Genomic DNA, 19462 nt, shown 5'->3' with positions numbered 1-19462 from the left:
AAAAAAAGCTAGATGTGTTTGAATATTAGCGAACTTCAATTGAGTAACACAATTGTTATTCAAGAAAAATCAAATCACAGAAACTATTAAAGTATCTAACCGGTTTTTATTTTTATACTTTTTGTGTCTTTAATAGATGCGGCCGATATGCAAGCTCCGTGAACTTCTTCTATTAAGAAATGACTCATTGACTGTGTCACCAAAGAGAGCATAGCAGTCTCCCACACATAAAATATCCGTGGGAAGCGTAGTTAAACTTGACGCTAATTTTAAACATTCTTACATTGCCATCTAGCGTCCGATAGTAGGACGTTGCTTTAATTGAGAACACTGCCATCTATTGCTCAATAGTTTTTCACAAGGTCACATGAAAATAGGCATAGACAATCACGTAAATCATTTGTGTTTTACGGTCACCGTGAAATGCATTTTAATTGAAAATATTGTAAGAATTTATATGAGTTTCAAATTGTACCATAATAACTAACTAATACTTGAAAAAAAACTTTAATGCCTTAGCGATTAACTTTTAAACAAGAAAATAAATTCTAATGGCAAAAAATTCTTAAAAGGGGCAGATTTGTGCCCAATAAAATTTTATCTTGTTTATAAACGACAAGAATGACAGCCACGATGGGAAAAAAAAACTAAAAAACAAACACGTCAATTGTCAAAATCTGTTGTGTCATGTCTGTGAATTATTTTGTTGAATCAATCGTTGTGATTAGTCCTCTAAAACATTAATCAAATTAAAAAACTTGACTGAATTCTGTGATATTGAAAGTTTACCATGCGTTGGTACAACGGTAGCATCGCGGAGGCCGTGAATCTATCGAAACAGAGGAATACAATTTTCGTGGTTTTCATACAAGGTAAGAAATAATTTACAGTATTCATATATCAGCGGAGTCTATGCAGGATCAATCGCGTTTGAATGGCAACCGTGTGGCAGGAGAAGACCTGGACGCCTTGTACACACTTGGCAATGTACTGTCGAAAGCGAGACGAGAACTGCCGGCACGACCTGGAATGATGTTAAAAGGCAAGCGCAAGACAGTATAAAGTGGAAAAAACTTGTGAGGGCCTTATGTACCTGCGGGGTCTCTTAGGATTACGATAAACAACAACAACATGCCATTCCCAATCAACGAGGTGCTTTTAAAGATTTATCAGTAAACTGGGATGTTGGCACACCTGGGATGCTGGCACAGTGTAATACTGCTTAGTGTATAAACACTGAGTTTCTCATTGGATCTTCTCTTTGGGTCGCGACTTTGTTCCGGTCATAGATCCAGCAAAGCACCGCCCTTGCTAGAGTAAATGTTAAATTCTCTCAGACTGAGCCCAGTAAGCTCTCTCATCAGAATAGGCTACTGACATGGCTATAGGTAGGGAAAAAAAAACCAGTTAATCTCTAAGGAGTAAAGGGCTAGTGGTAATTTCTTTAGGTCTAAAGTGTGGGAGAACTGTTTAGGCTTTGGATTGGGACCTTTTATGTGTGAGAGCAACAAGGGACAGAAAGCTATGGAAGAAGCTGAAGGTCTATTCTAACAGGCTGAATTGAAACACTGTAAACTCATATATTCTATACACACTGTAAAAACATATAAGTAATATTTATAATATTTTTTTGTATGGAAACTATCGACATCTTGTAGCGGATGCCCCTAAACTTATATGTTGTGAAAGTGAAGACATTTAATGATTGTGTAACTAAACAAAGAAAAAAATAATAATTATAAATCATACAAGTCTTTATTTGTTAAAGACAAATTGTTTTTTTTTATTGCTTAGTTGGGTGGAAGAGCTCACAGCCCACCTGGTGTTAAGTGGTTACTGGAGCTTATAGACATCTACGACGTAAATGCGTTACCCACCTTGAGATATGACATAAGGTCTCCAGTATAGTTACAATGGCTACCCCACCCTTCAAACCGATACGCATATCTGCTTCACAGCAGAAGTAAGCAGGGTGGTGGTACCTACCCGTGCGGACTCATAAGGTCCCACCACCAGTAACTGGGAATATCCAGTGAGAAACACAGTTGTGTCTGGGTTAGTTTCTCCTTCTAACTCTTCTTGTATTCGACAAGTTCAATGAAACTGGTGATCAAGTACAATTAACTATTACATAGCTTTTTTATTTTTTAAACAGGTGACAATGACTTGTCGGACGAAATGTCATCGACGCTTAACGATGTTGTGGTCAGGTCGAAACTCTCAAATGAATCAAACTTTCTGGCTGTCAATCTGAAGAGTGGATCAACCAACTATACACATTTCGCACAAATTTGTATCCTTTTCGTTGTAATTGATATTCAATAGAGTTTATTGTAATTCAATAATTTTAGATATACACATAATATATATAAAAAAGGTTGTATCTGTGTATGTATCCCGTCGACCGAGGGAACCGGTGTCTGGGGGACGGCGGGATGGATGTAATATGCTCTGCGTAAACCCTGTCCCGCCGTCTCAATAGCTCCGACTGGGTTCCCACCCGGTCCGAGGTAGGGCGCCGCACTCTCCCACATCCGGCGATTTTCTCCTGTGGAAAAAAAAACTCGAGAACTATTAGTCCAAATGATGTGTAACTTTGCATAGGTATTATGCATGGGCGATGGTGAACACTGACCATCAGGTGGGCTGTATGCTCGTCTACCTGTAACACATTAAACGTCAGCAATGCTAGGGGCAGAGTGCTCTCCAAAAGCCATGTTTGAAGAAGGACATGTCATAACACTCGGATAACCCTGTAGAAGGGAACTCATTCCAAAGCCGGATGGTGTTTGAATCAATCGAAGAGTTATACAGCACTACTGAATCTCAAGGTAATTTATGGCACCAATCACACTCCAGTGCTCACTCGACTTAAGGCTTTGGATCTTCACACATTCATCCTTAACTCGAATTCAGATCAAATCGTACCGGTGCCGTCATTATTCTTCATCGGCAGGAATGGTACTCCTCTCGAAGTGGTCTGCGCTGGTGTGGACGCCGACAATCTGTCCGCGAGGATCGATAGGATACTAGCAGAACATCGCAAGTATCATACTAATTAATAGAAATATCCTTAAAGGCGTATTTAGGAGTAAACAATGAGATTTTTATTTTATTTGTTACCTACATGGTGGTCTACTGGTCACCTGGTGTTAAGTGGATACCGGAGCCCATGGACATCTACAACGTAAATGCCGCTACCCACCTTGAGATATGAGTTCTAAAGTCTCAGTATAGTTACAACGTCTGCCCCACCCTTCAAACCGAAACGCATTACTGCTTTACGACAGAAATAGGCAGAGTGGTGGTACCTACCCGTAATCCATCACTGTTTATGTCGATATTATCGTCAGCGAGTTTAGCGTCAGCGTCAGAGGAGCATACGGCTTAGCCCGGTGACGCTGATATGGTCTCTCTAGACCAGTCTTTCCCAAAGTGGGCGATAACGCCCCCCTGTGGGCGCTGCAGACTTAAAGGGGGGCGGTAAGAGACCCAGAAAAAGAATGGGGGCATTGTCTAGAAGCTTGGGAGGCGATTTGTAATGTCATTTAAGAGAACTCTTACTCTTAACTGAGCTCTCGCTGGTTTTTCAGTAGATGAAAAATGGGGGCGATAAAAATGAATTTATTCTCTAAGTGGGCAGTAGACAAAATAAGTTTGGGAGCCCCTGCTCTAGACCATCAGTTTAGGTAGGAAAAAAAAACCATACAGCCACCTGATTGTGAGTGGTTACCGTCGCCCATGGACTTCAGCAATGCCAGGGGCAAAGCCAAGCCGCTGTCTACCGCTATACCGATTCAGAAATCTGTCAAATATCTTGCGCGGTATGGTAGCTACCGTCAAATATAACATATTTGTATGCTTATTCTGGTGGTAGGATGTGTTGCAAGAGGGTAGGTATAGCCCTGTTTCTGCCGCGAAGCTGTCATGCGTTCCTGTTTGAAGGGTGTGGTAGATGGGTATGTGATGCGATCGACCTCACGTCTCAAGGTTGGCATTCTTGCTGTGATGTCTAGAAGCTTTATAATACTGGCGTAGTATAAAGCCTACGACTGTTTTAAATTCTTTTTTCTCTCTCCTTTACAGGGCAAGAAAATCCGAAGATTAATGATCATTCAGGTATTAAATGAACTAGTATTTTAGAAGAGGGGAGGTTGAGATGGTATGGCAGTAATTGTCTGGGTTATAGTCAGAAGCGATGAGCTATCTGCTCAGATCTTGTTTGGAGAGTCTCTGGTTTGCAGAGCACTAGTTAAATAGCTTGGCATTCTGATGTTCTGTGTATCTATACTGATATTATAAAGCTGAAGAGTTTGTTTGTTTGTTTGAACGCGCTAATCTCAGGAACTACTGGTCTGAATTGAAAAATTATTTCAGTGTTAGATAGTCTATTTATTGAGGAAGGCTATATAACATCATTAGATCGATACAAGTGGTGCACCAATAAATAATGTTTCAAAATAATTTCACTTTCTACGTAAATGAAGTGGGGGTAAAATTTAGCGTTGTACCGCCATTTTATTTTATTTATTTATTTATATTTACATTGGTGAACTTAATGCCTAAAGCATTCTCTACCAGTCAACCAAAGGTAGTGCAGAGTAAATAGCGGTAGGTGCAATGAAATTTATATTAAATTACAAATACATACACATACATACATACATACATATAATGGTTATATACTATAGTATGTATACTCTGGCGTTACGGCGTCTACCCTACATTTTTGTGATATTTATCAAAACAATGTTTTATGGTTTAAAAAAAATAAAAACCAAATATTGTCTCAATATTACTTAAGTCGTTTTCCACGACATATATTAGTAATTAATTAAGTTCCAATAGGTCATTTAATAAGAAGCAAAACAGAAAAATGGGTTAAATTAGTAACTGAATGGTACCATCGAGAGGGGAAAAGATTAAAAGGACGACCGTTCCAAACATGGGTAGACGACATAAAAGCCGTTGCAGGCTCCACGTGGAAGAGGAAATGCCACGACCGGAACTTATGGCAGGATTTGGGGGAGGCCTATGCGAAAGCAAAACAATCTTAACCGGTGTCAAATGCAAAGAAAAAATGAATAGTATGTACCTAAATATGAAATAAGGTTGTTGATAAAGGCTTCTTTATCTTTATCTTAAGTTTCAATGAATGCCAATGAGGTCAATTCAGTTCCCTCCGTTCCTCCGAAGATGCCTTCATCAAAGTATTAGACGAATATTCGGAGTCTGATAACTACGAGTTAGTCTGCGGCGATGAGATATGCGTGCGCGTGCCCAGGCCTAAGCACGACAAGCCGGGGCCCAGCCGGGACTCCGCCCCCCCAGCGGACGACTCCGCCCCACCGGCGGACGAATCGCCCGAGCCGACGGACAGCGAGGTGCGTGATCTTCTTTCTCCTCGCAGACCACTAGTGTATCGTCAATGTAGAAAACAAACAATAATTTTATTAAAATACGTATAATATTCAAGCATTCGAATTTATATAATGACAATAAAAAACAAATAAACAGGGAATAATTATAGTAATATAAATCATAGAAGTCTGTCTCGCCGGATCTTCTCAGTGAGTCGCATTTCCGATCCGGTGGTAGATTCTGCGAAGCACTGCTCTTGCTAGAGCCAGTGTTAGCAACGTCGTCAAGTTGAGTCTATCAGTTATAGTGGACATTTTTACTGGTGGTAGGACCTCTTGTGAGTCCGCACGGATAGGTACCACCACCCTGCCTATTTCTGCCTTGACGCAGTAATGCTTTCGTTTTGAAGGGTGGGGCAGCCGTTGTAACTATACTGAAACCTTAGAACTCATATCTCAAGGTGGGTGGCGGCATTTATTTAGGCTTCCAGTGAATAGGCAAGGGGTAAAAGTGGTCTGCCTATATACAATGCTCCAAATATTTTGTCTTTGTGTAAAAATTTAAGATCATTTAAATAACCAAGCGAACCAATAATGAATACAATTTATTTCTAAAATCAATCATATCACATTTATCGGTCCTTGATGCGTGTGCAAATTGTCAAGTTAAATACACATACAATAATAAGAGATTCCCATAGGCCAACCAGCAGAAGCCTTCGGGGATGGAGACCTTGACCGAAATAGAAGACAAGTTGGAACGCACCAAGCTACTGATAGAAGCTAGACGCAGAGAAAAAGAGGAGAAAGAGAAGGAGGTTAGTTTATGCTATCACTTATATACGATTTTTTTGGGCTGGGGGTCAAATCTCCGACGCGAGGTCCCCGCCCTTTGGGGACTGGTCTGTAGATGTCAGGGACCGTAGGACTCAAGGGATGATTAGGGCCCTACCTACTAAAGGACGAGATGAATCGAAGGTTGTGCAACGTCAGTCGTCTAGGTACGGTGACCCGTTAGACGGTACCGCTGGTGTCCCGGAACACCATGCTGGACCAGAACCAGCCTTCCGGTTCCTTTTGACAATCAGATTGCTTCATGGCAGCGCGCCGCACACCCTCAACCCCCTCAACATTCGCCGCAGGAAATGCGCATTTTTTTTTTAAAATTGAAATGCTTCATCTCTTTCTAGCTCGAGAAGCAGAGGGAGATAGAACGACGCGCCACCGGCAAAGGGGTCACGGAACTCAAGAAGTGGCAGGCGGAACAGGAACTGAAGCAGATACAAGTATGCTATGAGCTTACGGCCCACTCGACGTGAAGGGGTTACGAGCCCATGGACATCACGTGATAACAAAACGTCATGTCTTGTGGGAGTCAAATGTTCTTTTTTTCTTTCTTCTGACCTCGAGCTGCCATTTTAACAAAACTAGTGGTCCCGCAGTAGTCGAAATTCGACTATAATTAATTGAAATTAAAAGTTTGAACATTATTAAGATTTTATTGTCAAAGACTATTGTACTTCTATAATCACAGATTTCGCCAAGACTACACTATAGACAAATAATATTGAAGATAAACAATACTAACCTATTCTCTATTTGACCACAGACTTTGAGCAATAACTAAAGTTTGGCAATAAACAAAGAGTATATATATGTGTGTGTGTCAAATACATGGTAGTGTGTGTAATGTTTTTTTTATTGATTTAATGTATTATTATAGCATAATTAAAAAAAAAATAGCATTCTGCATTCTATATATAAGTGTGTGAAATTTCATACTCCTCCGTCCGCGCAATATTCGTAAATAGGGGTACAAAAGTTTTTGCTTCGCGTATCAATATATAGATATATATGTCAGTCAGCTACTTCGTTTCGACGTGAACGAATGACAAACAAACACACGTGCGCATTTATAATATTAATTTGGATCGTTTTCGCTTGCTTGGGGACGAATTTGTCTCAAAACATTCTAGAGTACCTCATAGAAACACTTGGAAGGATTTGGCGGTATTAAAAAAACCGCCATTCGTATTCCCGATGCAATGTCTCGTCTCGTTACAGGAAGAGAGGAAACGGGAGAAGCTTGAAAACGAGCTCGCCCGGCAGCGGATCCTGCAGCAGATAGCGCAGGACCGGGCCGAGAGGCGCGCCCGGGACCTCGCCCCCGCGCCCCCAGACCCCAAGCCCGCGCCCCCCGCGCAACTGCCGGGAAGTAAGTCTTGAACAGCTACTGTCGCCCATGTACCTCAGCAATGCCAGGGGTAGAGCCAAGCCACTGCCTACAGCTCCACAAGCCTCGTTTGAAGAAGGACATGTCATAGCGCTCGGGAAACACCGTGGAGGGGAGCTCATTCCATAGCGGCATTTACGTTGTAGATGTCCATGGGCTCCGATAACCATTTTTAGCACCAGATGGACTGTGAGCTCATCCATCTATCTAAGCAATAAATATGTAGTTACAACGGTTGCCCCACCCTTCAAACCGAAACGCATTACTGCTTCACGGCAGAAATAGGCGGGGCGGTGGTACCTACCCGCGCGGACTCACAAGAGGTCCTACCACCAGTGATAACGCAAATTGTAATTTTTCGCACCGCAATCTGTACGTTGGTCCGTTGTCAGCAGCAGGGGGGGACGGTGCGGGGGCGCGCGTGCAGTTCAAGCTGCCCGACGGCTCCTCGCACTCGGCGCAGTTCGCGGCCGACGCCACCGTGGAGGACCTGCGCGCGCACGTCAGCCGCAGCGCACAGGTGAGCCCCTGGGGGGACGACCTTGGGGGTCGGGGACCTTGGGGACTGGGGACAGGGGACTTTGGGGACCGGGGACCGGGGCCCGGGGACAGGGGACTTTGGGGACCTTGGGGATCGAGGATCTTGGGGACCGAGGACCTTGGGGATCGGAGTCCTTGGGGACCGATAAACACACTAATATATACATATGTACATGTACACTATTAAAAATTATTTTTAACTAGCTGACCCAGCAGACCTCGTAGTGCCTCAATCGATAAATAAAAGACCTAAACTTTTGTATAAAATAAACTTAAAACAAACAAAAGGAATCCGTACGACGGGGGACACATCAAAGGAAAAACAAAATTGTTATTTATATTCAATTCCGAGCATTTTCATATTTATCTACATTTTAAACCTTCTCTGGACTTCCACATAAATAATTCAACACCAAAATTAGCCAAATCGGTTCAGCCGTTCTCGTGTTTTAGCGTGACTAACGAACAGCAATTCATCATTTTTATTTATATAGATATAGATAGATTGAATGGTAATTGTCGGTCGGACTTATCGGCTTAACTGCGACGGGGCAACGCCAAACCGCCGACGCTCGAAACATGTCTTATCGGATCCCCTGGATTCACTCTCGGCGCTTTTAGGACCCTCAAGCTCAGGTTACCGTCCTCGTCGAAGAATTCAACGAGTAAATTAACCCAGAATAAATCAGCCCATTGAGTTTCTCAGTGGCAGATTCTGCGAAGCACTGCTCTTGCTACGGCTAGTGTTTCTTTTTTTTTTGTCTGGAGGGAATCGCCGGACTTCCGCCCTTCACTGGGGATGGAGGGCGGGGCATGTCGGAGTCGGACTAACTAAAACCTCCTGTCGCTCAACAACCACCATCCGAACCCCGCATGAGACAGAACTCATGAAAGGGGGGAAATTGAAGCGTTTAGTGTGGAGCGCATCTCTCTCATCACCCTCCCATCATCCCTCCCGGGCTAGTTTTAGCAAATTCTCTCAGGTTGAGCCCGTGAGCTCACCTACCCGCGCGTAGCGGAAATAGCCTCATATGCTACCAGAGAATAGGTAGGGACAACAAACTGGGTCGGTGGACAGTCACAAAGGCAGGAGAGCACGTCACGATGAGTGCTCCTGACGCTCGCACGGCTGGAGACGGTGGCCAGTGTGGTCTGAACATGAGGGTTAAGGTGGACTACGTCTGGTCCCCAGCTGCAGCCGTCCAGCTTCACGCTGTGGACGGCGTTCCCGCGGCGCGAGCTGACGGCGGGGGCGGAGTCCCTGGCGGCGCAGGGGCTGGTCCCGTCGGGCGCCGTGCTGGTGCTGCCCGTGCGCGCCGCGCCCCCCGCGCCCGCACTCACCTCCTCCTTCGCCTCGCTGCTCGGTGAGCGCAATCAAATTATTAAAACGTTTTTGACGCATCAGCAAATTTTCATGCTACTCCCACGTCTTAGTGGACAGCGCTTTGGAAGATTCCGTCACATAGATATATAGATAATGGACGTACCGACAGAGATGGTTGAGACATGTCCTGATTCATTCTAGACATTAAAATAAATAATATAATAGTTTAAAAAAAAACTAAAAAACGCTTTATATAAAATTCAACTAAAAATAGAGAATAAAATTTAATTGAAAATAGTGTAAAAAAATATATTTTTTATTGTAAAAAAGCGTGTGGTGTTTTTTAAGATATTATTGAAATAATAATTCCTCTACTCAAATATGTCTGTTATTAAATTTTATCTCCTATTTTTTAGTTGAACTTTATATAAAGCGTGTTTTTTTTTTTAAACTATTATTTATTTTTAATTTTTAGTTGAATTTCAATAAAAAAAATTCAATTTTTTTTTTAAATACTGAATTGTCATCGGTCCTCGATAAATCTACAAAGTTTGAATGAAATCTGGCCGTTTAAAGTGTGTCAAAATCGCGTCTAAAGGAGTCAGTTACAAACATACAAACATACAAACATACATACAAGTGAAGCTAATATAAAGCGTGTAACTATACATAAACTAATAAATAAAAAGTCTAACAATATATATTTTTAACTGTGTTGAATTCTTGTCGAGATAATAAAATGTTTGCTCAGCATTCTTCACGAGCCTTTTCTCGACCCTCGTGCTGGAGCCGAGCCAGCAGGTCTACCAGTGGATCAGATCTAGGCTGTTCCCCCCGGCGGCGCCGCGCTCCCCCGACCCCCACTCTCCCTCCCGCGCGGCGCCCCCCGGCCTGCGCCGGAGGGGGAACGTGCACCGCCTGCCCGGGGACACCGGGGCCAGCGACGACAACAACACCTGGAACGGTAACTCAACGCAGCAGATGTAACCGACCACGCCCCCCACGGGTGCTCAGGACTAAGGGTCCCCCGAGCACAAACATATCCTAGAGTTTGTCTGAAGCTCGTGATCTCCACGGCATCATCGCTCCCTCCACTCATCAAAGCTGATCATTCCGGTACCTTCGACCTACGATAGCCTCAGACTGTGTGGGCCCGTCAAACAGCTTCTTTTGTCTTTGAAATAAAGGTGAAAATTCAGTAACATTAGCCATAATAACTTTGAAATTTGAATTGAATATTTGTACCTCATATATCTAGTACTTAATATGGTTGTTTAATTATTTTTTTATTATCCCCTATGTTAATGTTCGTCTCCCTCCTCACTGCATGCCCTCACAGGTCATCGACCCCCCTGATATCTGAGTGTTAATGAAGATTTAAGTATACAACATCAATGCTTTCGAACCCGATGTTTTGATATGGAGGGGGGGTGAGGGGGACCGCCCCCCAGCCCGACCTCTGACCAATCCTGCCCTTATTTTGATCCCACATTCAATTAGTTTTGTAATTAATATTCTGTCAAAGATAAATCTCGACTGTAGCCCAGCTGAAAGATGTCCACTAATACAAGTTTGAATGTGGCAAATCAATCTTGCTCTTATTCTAGTGAATGCTATCCCTTTTTCTGTCCCTCTGGCTTTTTTTTAAAATAAAAATCGCGATAATCAAAATTTTAAATCTACCCTCAAAAATACGAAAAATAAGGCAAAAGCGATTTTAAGCAATGACGCGATCGGAATCTTCGTAAGTCGACATCAAAATGTATATTTAGCTGAAATATTTGTTCATTTATTGTTATCAATGTAATTAATATCATAAGATGGTGTTGTGGAGATGAGACCAGGTTTATATCACTATCCTAAATAATTGTCTGTCTGTTCGTTGTATCTCTCACACGCAGGTATGAGAATGATGTTGAGAAGATGTCTTCTTTCTTTCTATCTTTGTTTCTCTCTTTCTTTCTTTTTTTCTGCGAAACATAATAATGATGTTAATAATAATTGTAGAAATCATATTTATCACCTAATAATATAATAAGTCATATTTAAATAAATAAAATAATCAAAAAATTGTAATTTTGCTGTAGTTTTGTGGAATTGAGAGCAACAACATATTATCGGTTGTCCTGATTAGTTTTTTTTTTTAATGAAAATAAATGTAAACCTTAAATTTATAGCATTAAAGTTGTGAATTCTGCTGTTAACTAGAGGCAATTCCGACTTTGTGGTTGTATGTATTATTAAAACACTTAAAGTTTAATCTTTTGTTTGATTTATTCGATTCACTATTTCTTGTTTTTTTTTTTAAGTCAGTTGAATCTATGTGAAGCAGACGGCGTGAATTCACGTGTGACGTCATTTGTGGCTAATAATCACGAACTTATCATAAATGATTAGCTACATACGTCTGAGTACGGTGGAGATGTGTGGACGAGCTCACAGCCCACCTGGTGTTAAGTGGTTACTGGAGCCCATAGACATCCACAACGTAAAAGCGCCACACATCTTGAGATATAATTCTAAGGTCTCAGTATAGTCACAACGGATGTCCCACCCTTCAAACCGAAACGCATTACTGCTTCACGGCAGAAATAGGCGGGGCGGTGGTACCTACCCGTGCGGACTCACAAGAGGTCCTACCACCAGTAAAGTGTTTTATTGCCATTGTAGATGAGCACAAGGCTTACTTGATACTAAGTAGGCACAGTCGCTTATAAACATCAGCGATGCCAGGGGCACAATTCGCCGCCTCCTGCTGGAAACTCCTAAATCCTTGTTTGAAGGAGGAAATCGTCGTGGCCTAAAGGATAAGACGTCCGGTGCATTCGTATGTAGCGATGCACCGGTGTTCGAATCCCGCAGGCGGGTGCCAACTTTTCTAATGAAATACGTACTTAACGATTGCCTGGTGAAGGGCCCGCTGAGATCCGGAGGAAACTCAACGGGCTGGTGTTTAGGATTGGTTGCACGTCGAACTTTTGCCGAGCGCTATTAAAAGTTTTTTTATTGCTTAGATGGGTGGACGAGCTCACAGCCCATCTGGTGTTAAGTGGTTACTGGAGCCCATAGACACCTACAACGTAAATGCTGCCACCTATCTTGAGTTAATAGTTTTAAGATCCCAGCTTTTACACTAATACGGCTGCCCCACCCTTCAAACCGAAACGCGCTACTGCTTCACGGCAGAAATAGGCAGGGCGGTGGTGCCTACCCGTGCGGACCCACAAGGCGTCCTACCACCAGTAATAATATAAACTGAAATAGTGTTTACAAAGTAAATAGAGAGACAGCCGTGAATGTTTAAAACTATTTATGTGGGTATTTATAACAAAATTGCTTTTCCTCGTGGCGTTCTAGTTTTTTTATGCCATTGTTTTTCCTTCAGTGTGCTTAGTGCGAGTTAACGTTCTCGACAGCGTCAAAGTTAACTCAAAGTTTTCCTACGATTGCCGCTAGGGGCGCTGTTCGTACTCCATACAAATTTGAGTTAACTTTTACGCTATCGAGAACGTTAAAAAACTCGCTCTGAGCGCAACTCAGGTGGTTAGAAGCTGAATAACACTGTCTAAATGAATGAATGAATGAGTGAATGAATGAATGAGTGAATGTATGAATGAATGAATGAATGAGTGAATGAATGAATGAATGAATGAATGAATGAGTGAATGAATGAACGAAAGAGTGAAATATGAATGAATGAATGAATGATTTATTTTATTTCAGACAACAATAAGTCCATAAATGTACATAGTATCATTGAAACATACTTAAGATTAACAAAACCAAACAAATAAAAAAGATACATTTATTAAAAATAATTATCAGTTGAATACTTTTCAAATATTCCATTCAACTGATACTTACTTCGAACCGACCATTATTAATATTATTATTTAGTCCGCAAGTGAACCATGGTACAATCATCTTTACAATAACAAAAAATGTCAATCATTATAACGAAGCTCAAAATAGAAAGCCGAGCATATATATTATGGCTTCTCAAAGAACACAATATTACAAAGTAAACTCATTACGTATTTTAACGGGCAATTATGTTAATTTAGAATCAGCATTAGGACGTGCAAAAACGAGTCTTCTTCAAAGCAGAAATAAAATTCAATATTCGTTCGTTTTACGTAATGTATCTTACGGCGTTTCTCTTTCGGAGTACTTAGATACTGTTTTGTGTGTTTTTCTTTCTGCTATTAACATTTTAACGGTATGTTCACGCTTGTCGGGTTATACGTGAGCAGAGAAATCTTCGTTTTCAGGTGTCAGTCATTCTGTTGTTATTGTTCCGAACTGATATTTTGAGCCGTGGTTTTTTTGTCCTACCTATTGTCTGGTATCTGTCGTCGGTGTCGTCGTGGCCTAAAGGGGTACCAATATTTCTAATGAAATACGTACTTCATAATTGTTCACGATTGACTTCCACGGTGAAGGAATAACATCGTGTAATAAAAAATCAAACCCGCAAAATTATAATTTGCGTAATTACTGGTGGTAGGACCTCTTGTGAGTCCGCACGGGTAGGTACCACCGCCCCGCCTATTTCTGCCGTGAAGCAGTAATGCGTTTCGGTTTGAAGGGTGGGGCAGCCGTTGTAACTGTACCTTAGAACTTATATCTCAAGGTGTGTGGCGCATTTACGTTGTAGATGTTTATGGATTTCAGTAACCACTTAACACCAGGTAGGCTGTGAGCTCGTCCACACATCTAGGCAATAAAAAAAAATGGTAACCTAAGAGTCTATTTCTCTAACTCTCTTCTCTCTTCTCTTTGAAAACAACTGTGATCAACCTGGTGCATCAGAACTTACAAGGTTTGATGGGTAAAGAACTTGAAATTGATTTGTTTCTAGATTACAATAAAGTCAACTTTCTATGTGTAACTGAACATTGGCTTAAAAAATATGAATTAAATTGTAATTTTAAAAATCACCAGGTTATGAGTTCCTTCTGCAGAGAGAATGCTATACGAGGAGGCTCTCTTATCATTGTTAATAAAAATTATAAATGTAAGGAACGTAGAGACATTGTGAGCCTCTCTGTGGAACGGATTATTGAAATGGCATGTGTAGAGCTTGAGCAATTCATTGTTGTAAGTGTGTACAGGCCCCCGAATTCGTTATATGATTCTTTTGAAAATATATTGGAACATGTTTTATTAAAGCTTTCTGTTTCTAATAAACATATTTTTATCTGTGGTGATTTTAATATAAATTTATTAGAAAATACAAATGCCACTATTAGATTCAGAACATTGTTAAAATCATATAACCTTAGCAATTTATTTTCAGAGCCCACAAGAAAAACTAGCACATCGGCAACCTGTATAGATAATATTTTCACAAACGTAAAACCTTTGCATAAATATATTATTAATCATTTAAGTTCAGACCACAGTGGACAATTCATATCTTTTAAAATTAAATCTGTTACAGATGTTAATAGTTCAAGAAACCTACAGTTTGTTCCTATTAATATTAGACGTATGGAGAAGTTTAGAGGTAAAGTTTTGGCAAAAATTGCGAATGTTTGTTATAGTGAAGATCCTAATGTTCACTACATGGATTTATTTAATTGCATTAATGATGAATTTAGTGCCATCTTTACTTCTAAAACTCTGATCTTACATAATAAAAGATCATTCAATGAATGGGCGACTGTTGGAATTCACAAAAGTAGGCAGAGATTATATGACCTTTATCATGAAAAATCATATAATCATAATAAGTCATTTCATGAGTATGTCTGTAAATATTCCAAGTTGTTTAAAAAAGTATGTACATTGGCCAAGTCATTGCACTTAGGCAATCTTATAAAAAATGCACCTGACAAAATTAAAATGACTTGGAATATCATTAATAGGGAGACTGGGAATGTCAGAAACAGCAATGCTGAATCAATTTTGAAAATCAATGATAAAATAATAACTTCTCATCAAGAAGTGGCCAGTGCTTTTGAGCGCTACTTTGCTGATATCCCAGCTTCTACTACAAAATCTTTAATTTCATCTCCTACCGTCGCCGAATCATTACTGCAAGATCATGTTGATAAATGCAGTGTTAACTTTAAGTTCACAAATATTGCTATAAAGGACATAATTGATAATTTCAAGCTCATTAATATTAAAAAAACTGGTGATTTATGGGGAATATCAATTAAGGTTATAAAATCCATTATTGATATAATCGCACCTTACCTTGCTACAATATTTAATGACTGTATTGATAGTGGTGTGTTTCCTGATCTAATGAAATATAGTAAAATAATACCTCTGTTTAAATCTGGTAGTACTTTTGACCCCACTAACTTTAGACCCATTTCAGTACTACCAACTTTGAGTAAAATTTTTGAAAAAATTATTTTGGAACAGCTTTTGAACCATTTCTATTCCAATAACCTGCTTCATAACAAACAATATGGATTCACTAGAGGCCGTTCGACTATTGATGCAGGTGTAGATCTTATTAAAAATATTTTTCAGGCTTGGGAGGAATCGCATAATGCCCTTGGGGTATTCTGCGACTTATCTAAAGCTTTTGATTGTGTTGAGCATAATACATTGTTGAGGAAATTACACCATTATGGTATTAGGGGCGTTTCATTAGAACTTATTAAATCTTATTTATCCGGAAGAATCCAAAAGGTAGACGTTAAAGGAAAGAGATCTTCCGGTGTCTTACTTAATATGGGTGTTCCTCAGGGTTCCATATTGGGTCCCTTCTTATTTCTTGTGTATATCAATGATTTACCAAAGTTTATTGAAACCCGTCACGAGGTCGTATTATTCGCTGATGATACATCCTTATTGTTTAAAATTAAACGACAATTGGAAGATTATGACGATGTGAATGATGCTATCTCGCGCGTGGTACATTGGTTTAGTGTTAATAATCTGTTATTAAATAACAAAAAAACAAAATGTATAAAATTTACCACACCTAATGTTAGACAAGTAGACACTAATATCATTGTAAGTGGAGAGACACTGGAGCTTGTTGATTCGACAGTTTTTCTTGGTATAACAGTTGATTCCAGGCTGCAGTGGGGTCCTCACATATGCAAGTTAGCGAATAGACTTAGTTCTGCAGCGTTTGCGGTAAAAAAAATACGAACGTATACTGATGAAGATACGGCACGTCTAGTTTATTTCAGTTATTTTCATAGTGTTATGTCCTATGGCATTTTGCTATGGGGCAATGCTGCCGATGTCGAAACGATTTTCATCCTGCAGAAGAGGGCTATTCGTGCTATTTATAATATGCACCCGAGGGAATCCTTGAGGGACAAGTTTAAGGAAATCAAAATTCTAACTTTAGCGTCCCAATACATTTTTGAAAATTTATTGTACGTGCGTAAAAACATTGTAGAATTCCCCAGAGTCTGCGATTTGCATAATGTGAACACTAGGAACAAACATAGGCTTGCGTTGCCGGCGGCTCGAATTAAGAAAATAAGCAACTCTTTCAGGGGGCTGGGTGTACAGCTTTTCAACAAGATCCCACAAAACGTTCAACTACTACCTGTTCATAGATTTAAGAAAACTGTCAAGGAACGTTTGTGCAACAAGGCATATTATAAAGTTAAGGATTTTTTACTAGATGGCACTACGTGGGAATGAGGCGTTCGCTCCTGGCCTTTTCATTTTTCATTATTATTATTATTTATTTGAATTGTATTTTTTTGACTTGTTTTTTTGTATACTGTAAATATGTTTTCTTGTTTAAAAAAAAAGAAAATAGTTGAGAAAATACAAAAAAAAAAAAAAGCCCGCTGAGTTTGTTTCGCCGGTTCTTCTCAGGACTGTGGCTTTTTTTGGAACCGGTGGTAGAGTTAACATTTTCTTTTACATTTTGACATTCAACAAGTGTGTTTTTGATGACATCCAAGTTGAAATAAATGATTTTGAATTTGAATTTGAATTTGAATTAACGTCTGGACGGGTAGATGAGCTCACGGGGCTCAACCTGAGAGAATTTGCTAACAGCAACCTTAGCAAGAGTTTCCCAGAATCTACCGCCAGATCTGAATCGCAAACCACTGAGAAGATCCGGCAAGAAACTCAGTGGGCGTTGTAAAACCACTGAATTACATTTAGCGGGTAGCCATCACGGAACAGATATTTGACAGACGCCTGAATCTCGCTTACGACATTTTCAAGATAAGCTTGCATATATACAAGTTCCGAACAAAAACATTGGGAGCGTCGGTCTACCGAGTAATATCACCCGCTCAGTGGAAGATCTTCCCTTCGTCGTAAGAGGTTTTTACCTAAGAGGTTTTTTACTGCTCAACAGATTAGTAAATCGGTGTAATAATGGCGGGCTTTAAAGGCATTTTCTTAAAAAACGGCGAAGAAACTTTTTCCCCAACCTATTATTAACATATCATTCTATCTTATTTAAAAGAACATACCATAAGGTACCATACCATAATTAAAAGGAAATCCGTTAATGTAACTCGATGACTATTCAAATATGATAAATATTAGGTATGTTAAAATCGTCTTTGTAAATACTTTGACATTGGCAAAATCAATGCCAAAGGCGTTGGAGCCAAATTATCTAAAAGAAGAAGAAGAAATTAGCCATTTTCTTGTATAGATGAACATTTTTCTTAACTAAGAATCTAAGTTAAGCACATTTAAATGACATTCATATCCTTCCGATCCGGTGGTAGATTCAGCGACGCACTGCTCTTGCTGGGGCCAGTGTTAGTAACCCCTAGGCCCACGATTCCAATGGCGAAAAGCGAAAAATGGCGTAGGAAAAAGAAAACAAAAGAAAACGTGACACGATAAAATCATTAATACACTACAATCTAGTGAAAGCTATACAATCTCCTTGTAAAGTGGAAACATTGATTGTTTTGTTAATAGCATACTTGGGCAGGTTTACATGGTTGGATTAGCCGGATCATCGCCCAACGTGTTTTTTTTTTTCCCACAGGAGAAAATCGCATTCGTGCATTCCGCCGCTCACCTTGAAGTCTATGTTTCGGTTTAGTAATCACAAATCTTGCGGCTTCGATTTTGTATTACACGATGTTATAATTCGTTCATCGTGAAAATGTATTCAGTACGTATTTCATTATAAAAATTGGTACTCGCCTGCGGGGTTCGACCACCGGTACATCGCTACATACGAATGCACCGGACGTCTTATCCTTTAGGCCGCGACGACTCTGACGTTACTACAGCTTATTGTTCGTTATAAATTAAGCTTTAATTACATAACAATTACTAAAATTTTAACAAATCAATTTTAGTGTTACATAATGTATTATAGTCTGAGATCCTTTGGACTAAATTAAAAATTAAAACTTGTTTTGCTTAGTATAAAAGGCGTTTTTTTTTTTTTTTAATTGCCCTTGTAGGCATTCGAGCATACGGCCCACCTGATGGTGAGTGGTTACCGTCGCCCATGGACTTCAGCAATGCCAGGGGCAAAGCCAAGCCGCTGCCTACCGAGCAGCAGAGATGCGAATGTTGCGATGGATGTGTGGAGTAACGAGAATTAATAGAATACAGAATGAATATGATAGAGGAAGACTGAAAGTGGCACCTGTGACAGAGATGTTGAGAAGTGCCGGTTTGGGATGGTATGGACATGTGATGAAACGATGACAATGAGCTTGGTAAGAGAATGTTAACTATGAATGTGGAAGGATATAGAGGAAGAGGTAGACCTAAGAAGAAATAAATGGATTGCGTGAAAGACGATATGGGTATGAGGGGAGTGAGCGAAGAAATGGTATATGATAGAGGAGTGTGGAAGGAGAAAACATGATGCGCCGACCCCAGGTAACTGGGAGAAGGGCAGGATAATGATGATGATGACAAAAATCGGTTGTCTGTAAAGTCGGTTTACTGACGATAGTTGAACGTGACAACGTCATAAGAATATACTGATGGAATGGTTACATTTTTCAAAAGAAAATTTTAATTTTATTTGTTTGATAGATATTTGAGTGGATATAGAGAAGGAGGTAAATGGAAATC

At 40.2% G+C, this 19462-nt stretch overlaps 1 protein-coding gene across 2 annotated transcripts; it reads left to right on the top strand.

The window, feature by feature from the left end:
* The first annotated feature begins 459 nt into the window (after nt 1–459).
* Nucleotides 460–11717, top strand: LOC114252561 (UBX domain-containing protein 4). 2 transcript variants are annotated; one of them, XM_028187087.2, is made up of 11 exons: nt 460–872; nt 2156–2293; nt 2917–3042; nt 4087–4119; nt 5197–5384; nt 6062–6178; nt 6551–6646; nt 7425–7575; nt 7989–8113; nt 9326–9497; nt 10209–11717. In XM_028187087.2, the coding sequence occupies exons 1-11, from the start codon at nt 791–793 to the stop codon at nt 10442–10444; spliced, it is 1464 nt and encodes a 487-aa protein (XP_028042888.2). In that variant the 5' UTR covers nt 460–790; the 3' UTR covers nt 10445–11717. The 2 variants fall into 2 exon arrangements, with proteins under 2 accessions (XP_028042888.2, XP_028042887.2); XM_028187086.2 differs by having other exon boundaries at nt 7986–8113.
* The last annotated feature ends 7745 nt before the right edge of the window (nt 11718–19462 follow it).

This window comes from Bombyx mandarina, chromosome 02, assembly GCF_030267445.1.
Source record: "Bombyx mandarina strain Sakado chromosome 02, ASM3026744v2".
In the NCBI taxonomy this organism is placed as follows: domain Eukaryota; kingdom Metazoa; phylum Arthropoda; class Insecta; order Lepidoptera; family Bombycidae; genus Bombyx; species Bombyx mandarina.
The sequence above is the reverse complement of the archived record's forward strand: the minus strand, read 5'-3'. Positions and strand labels throughout refer to the sequence as shown.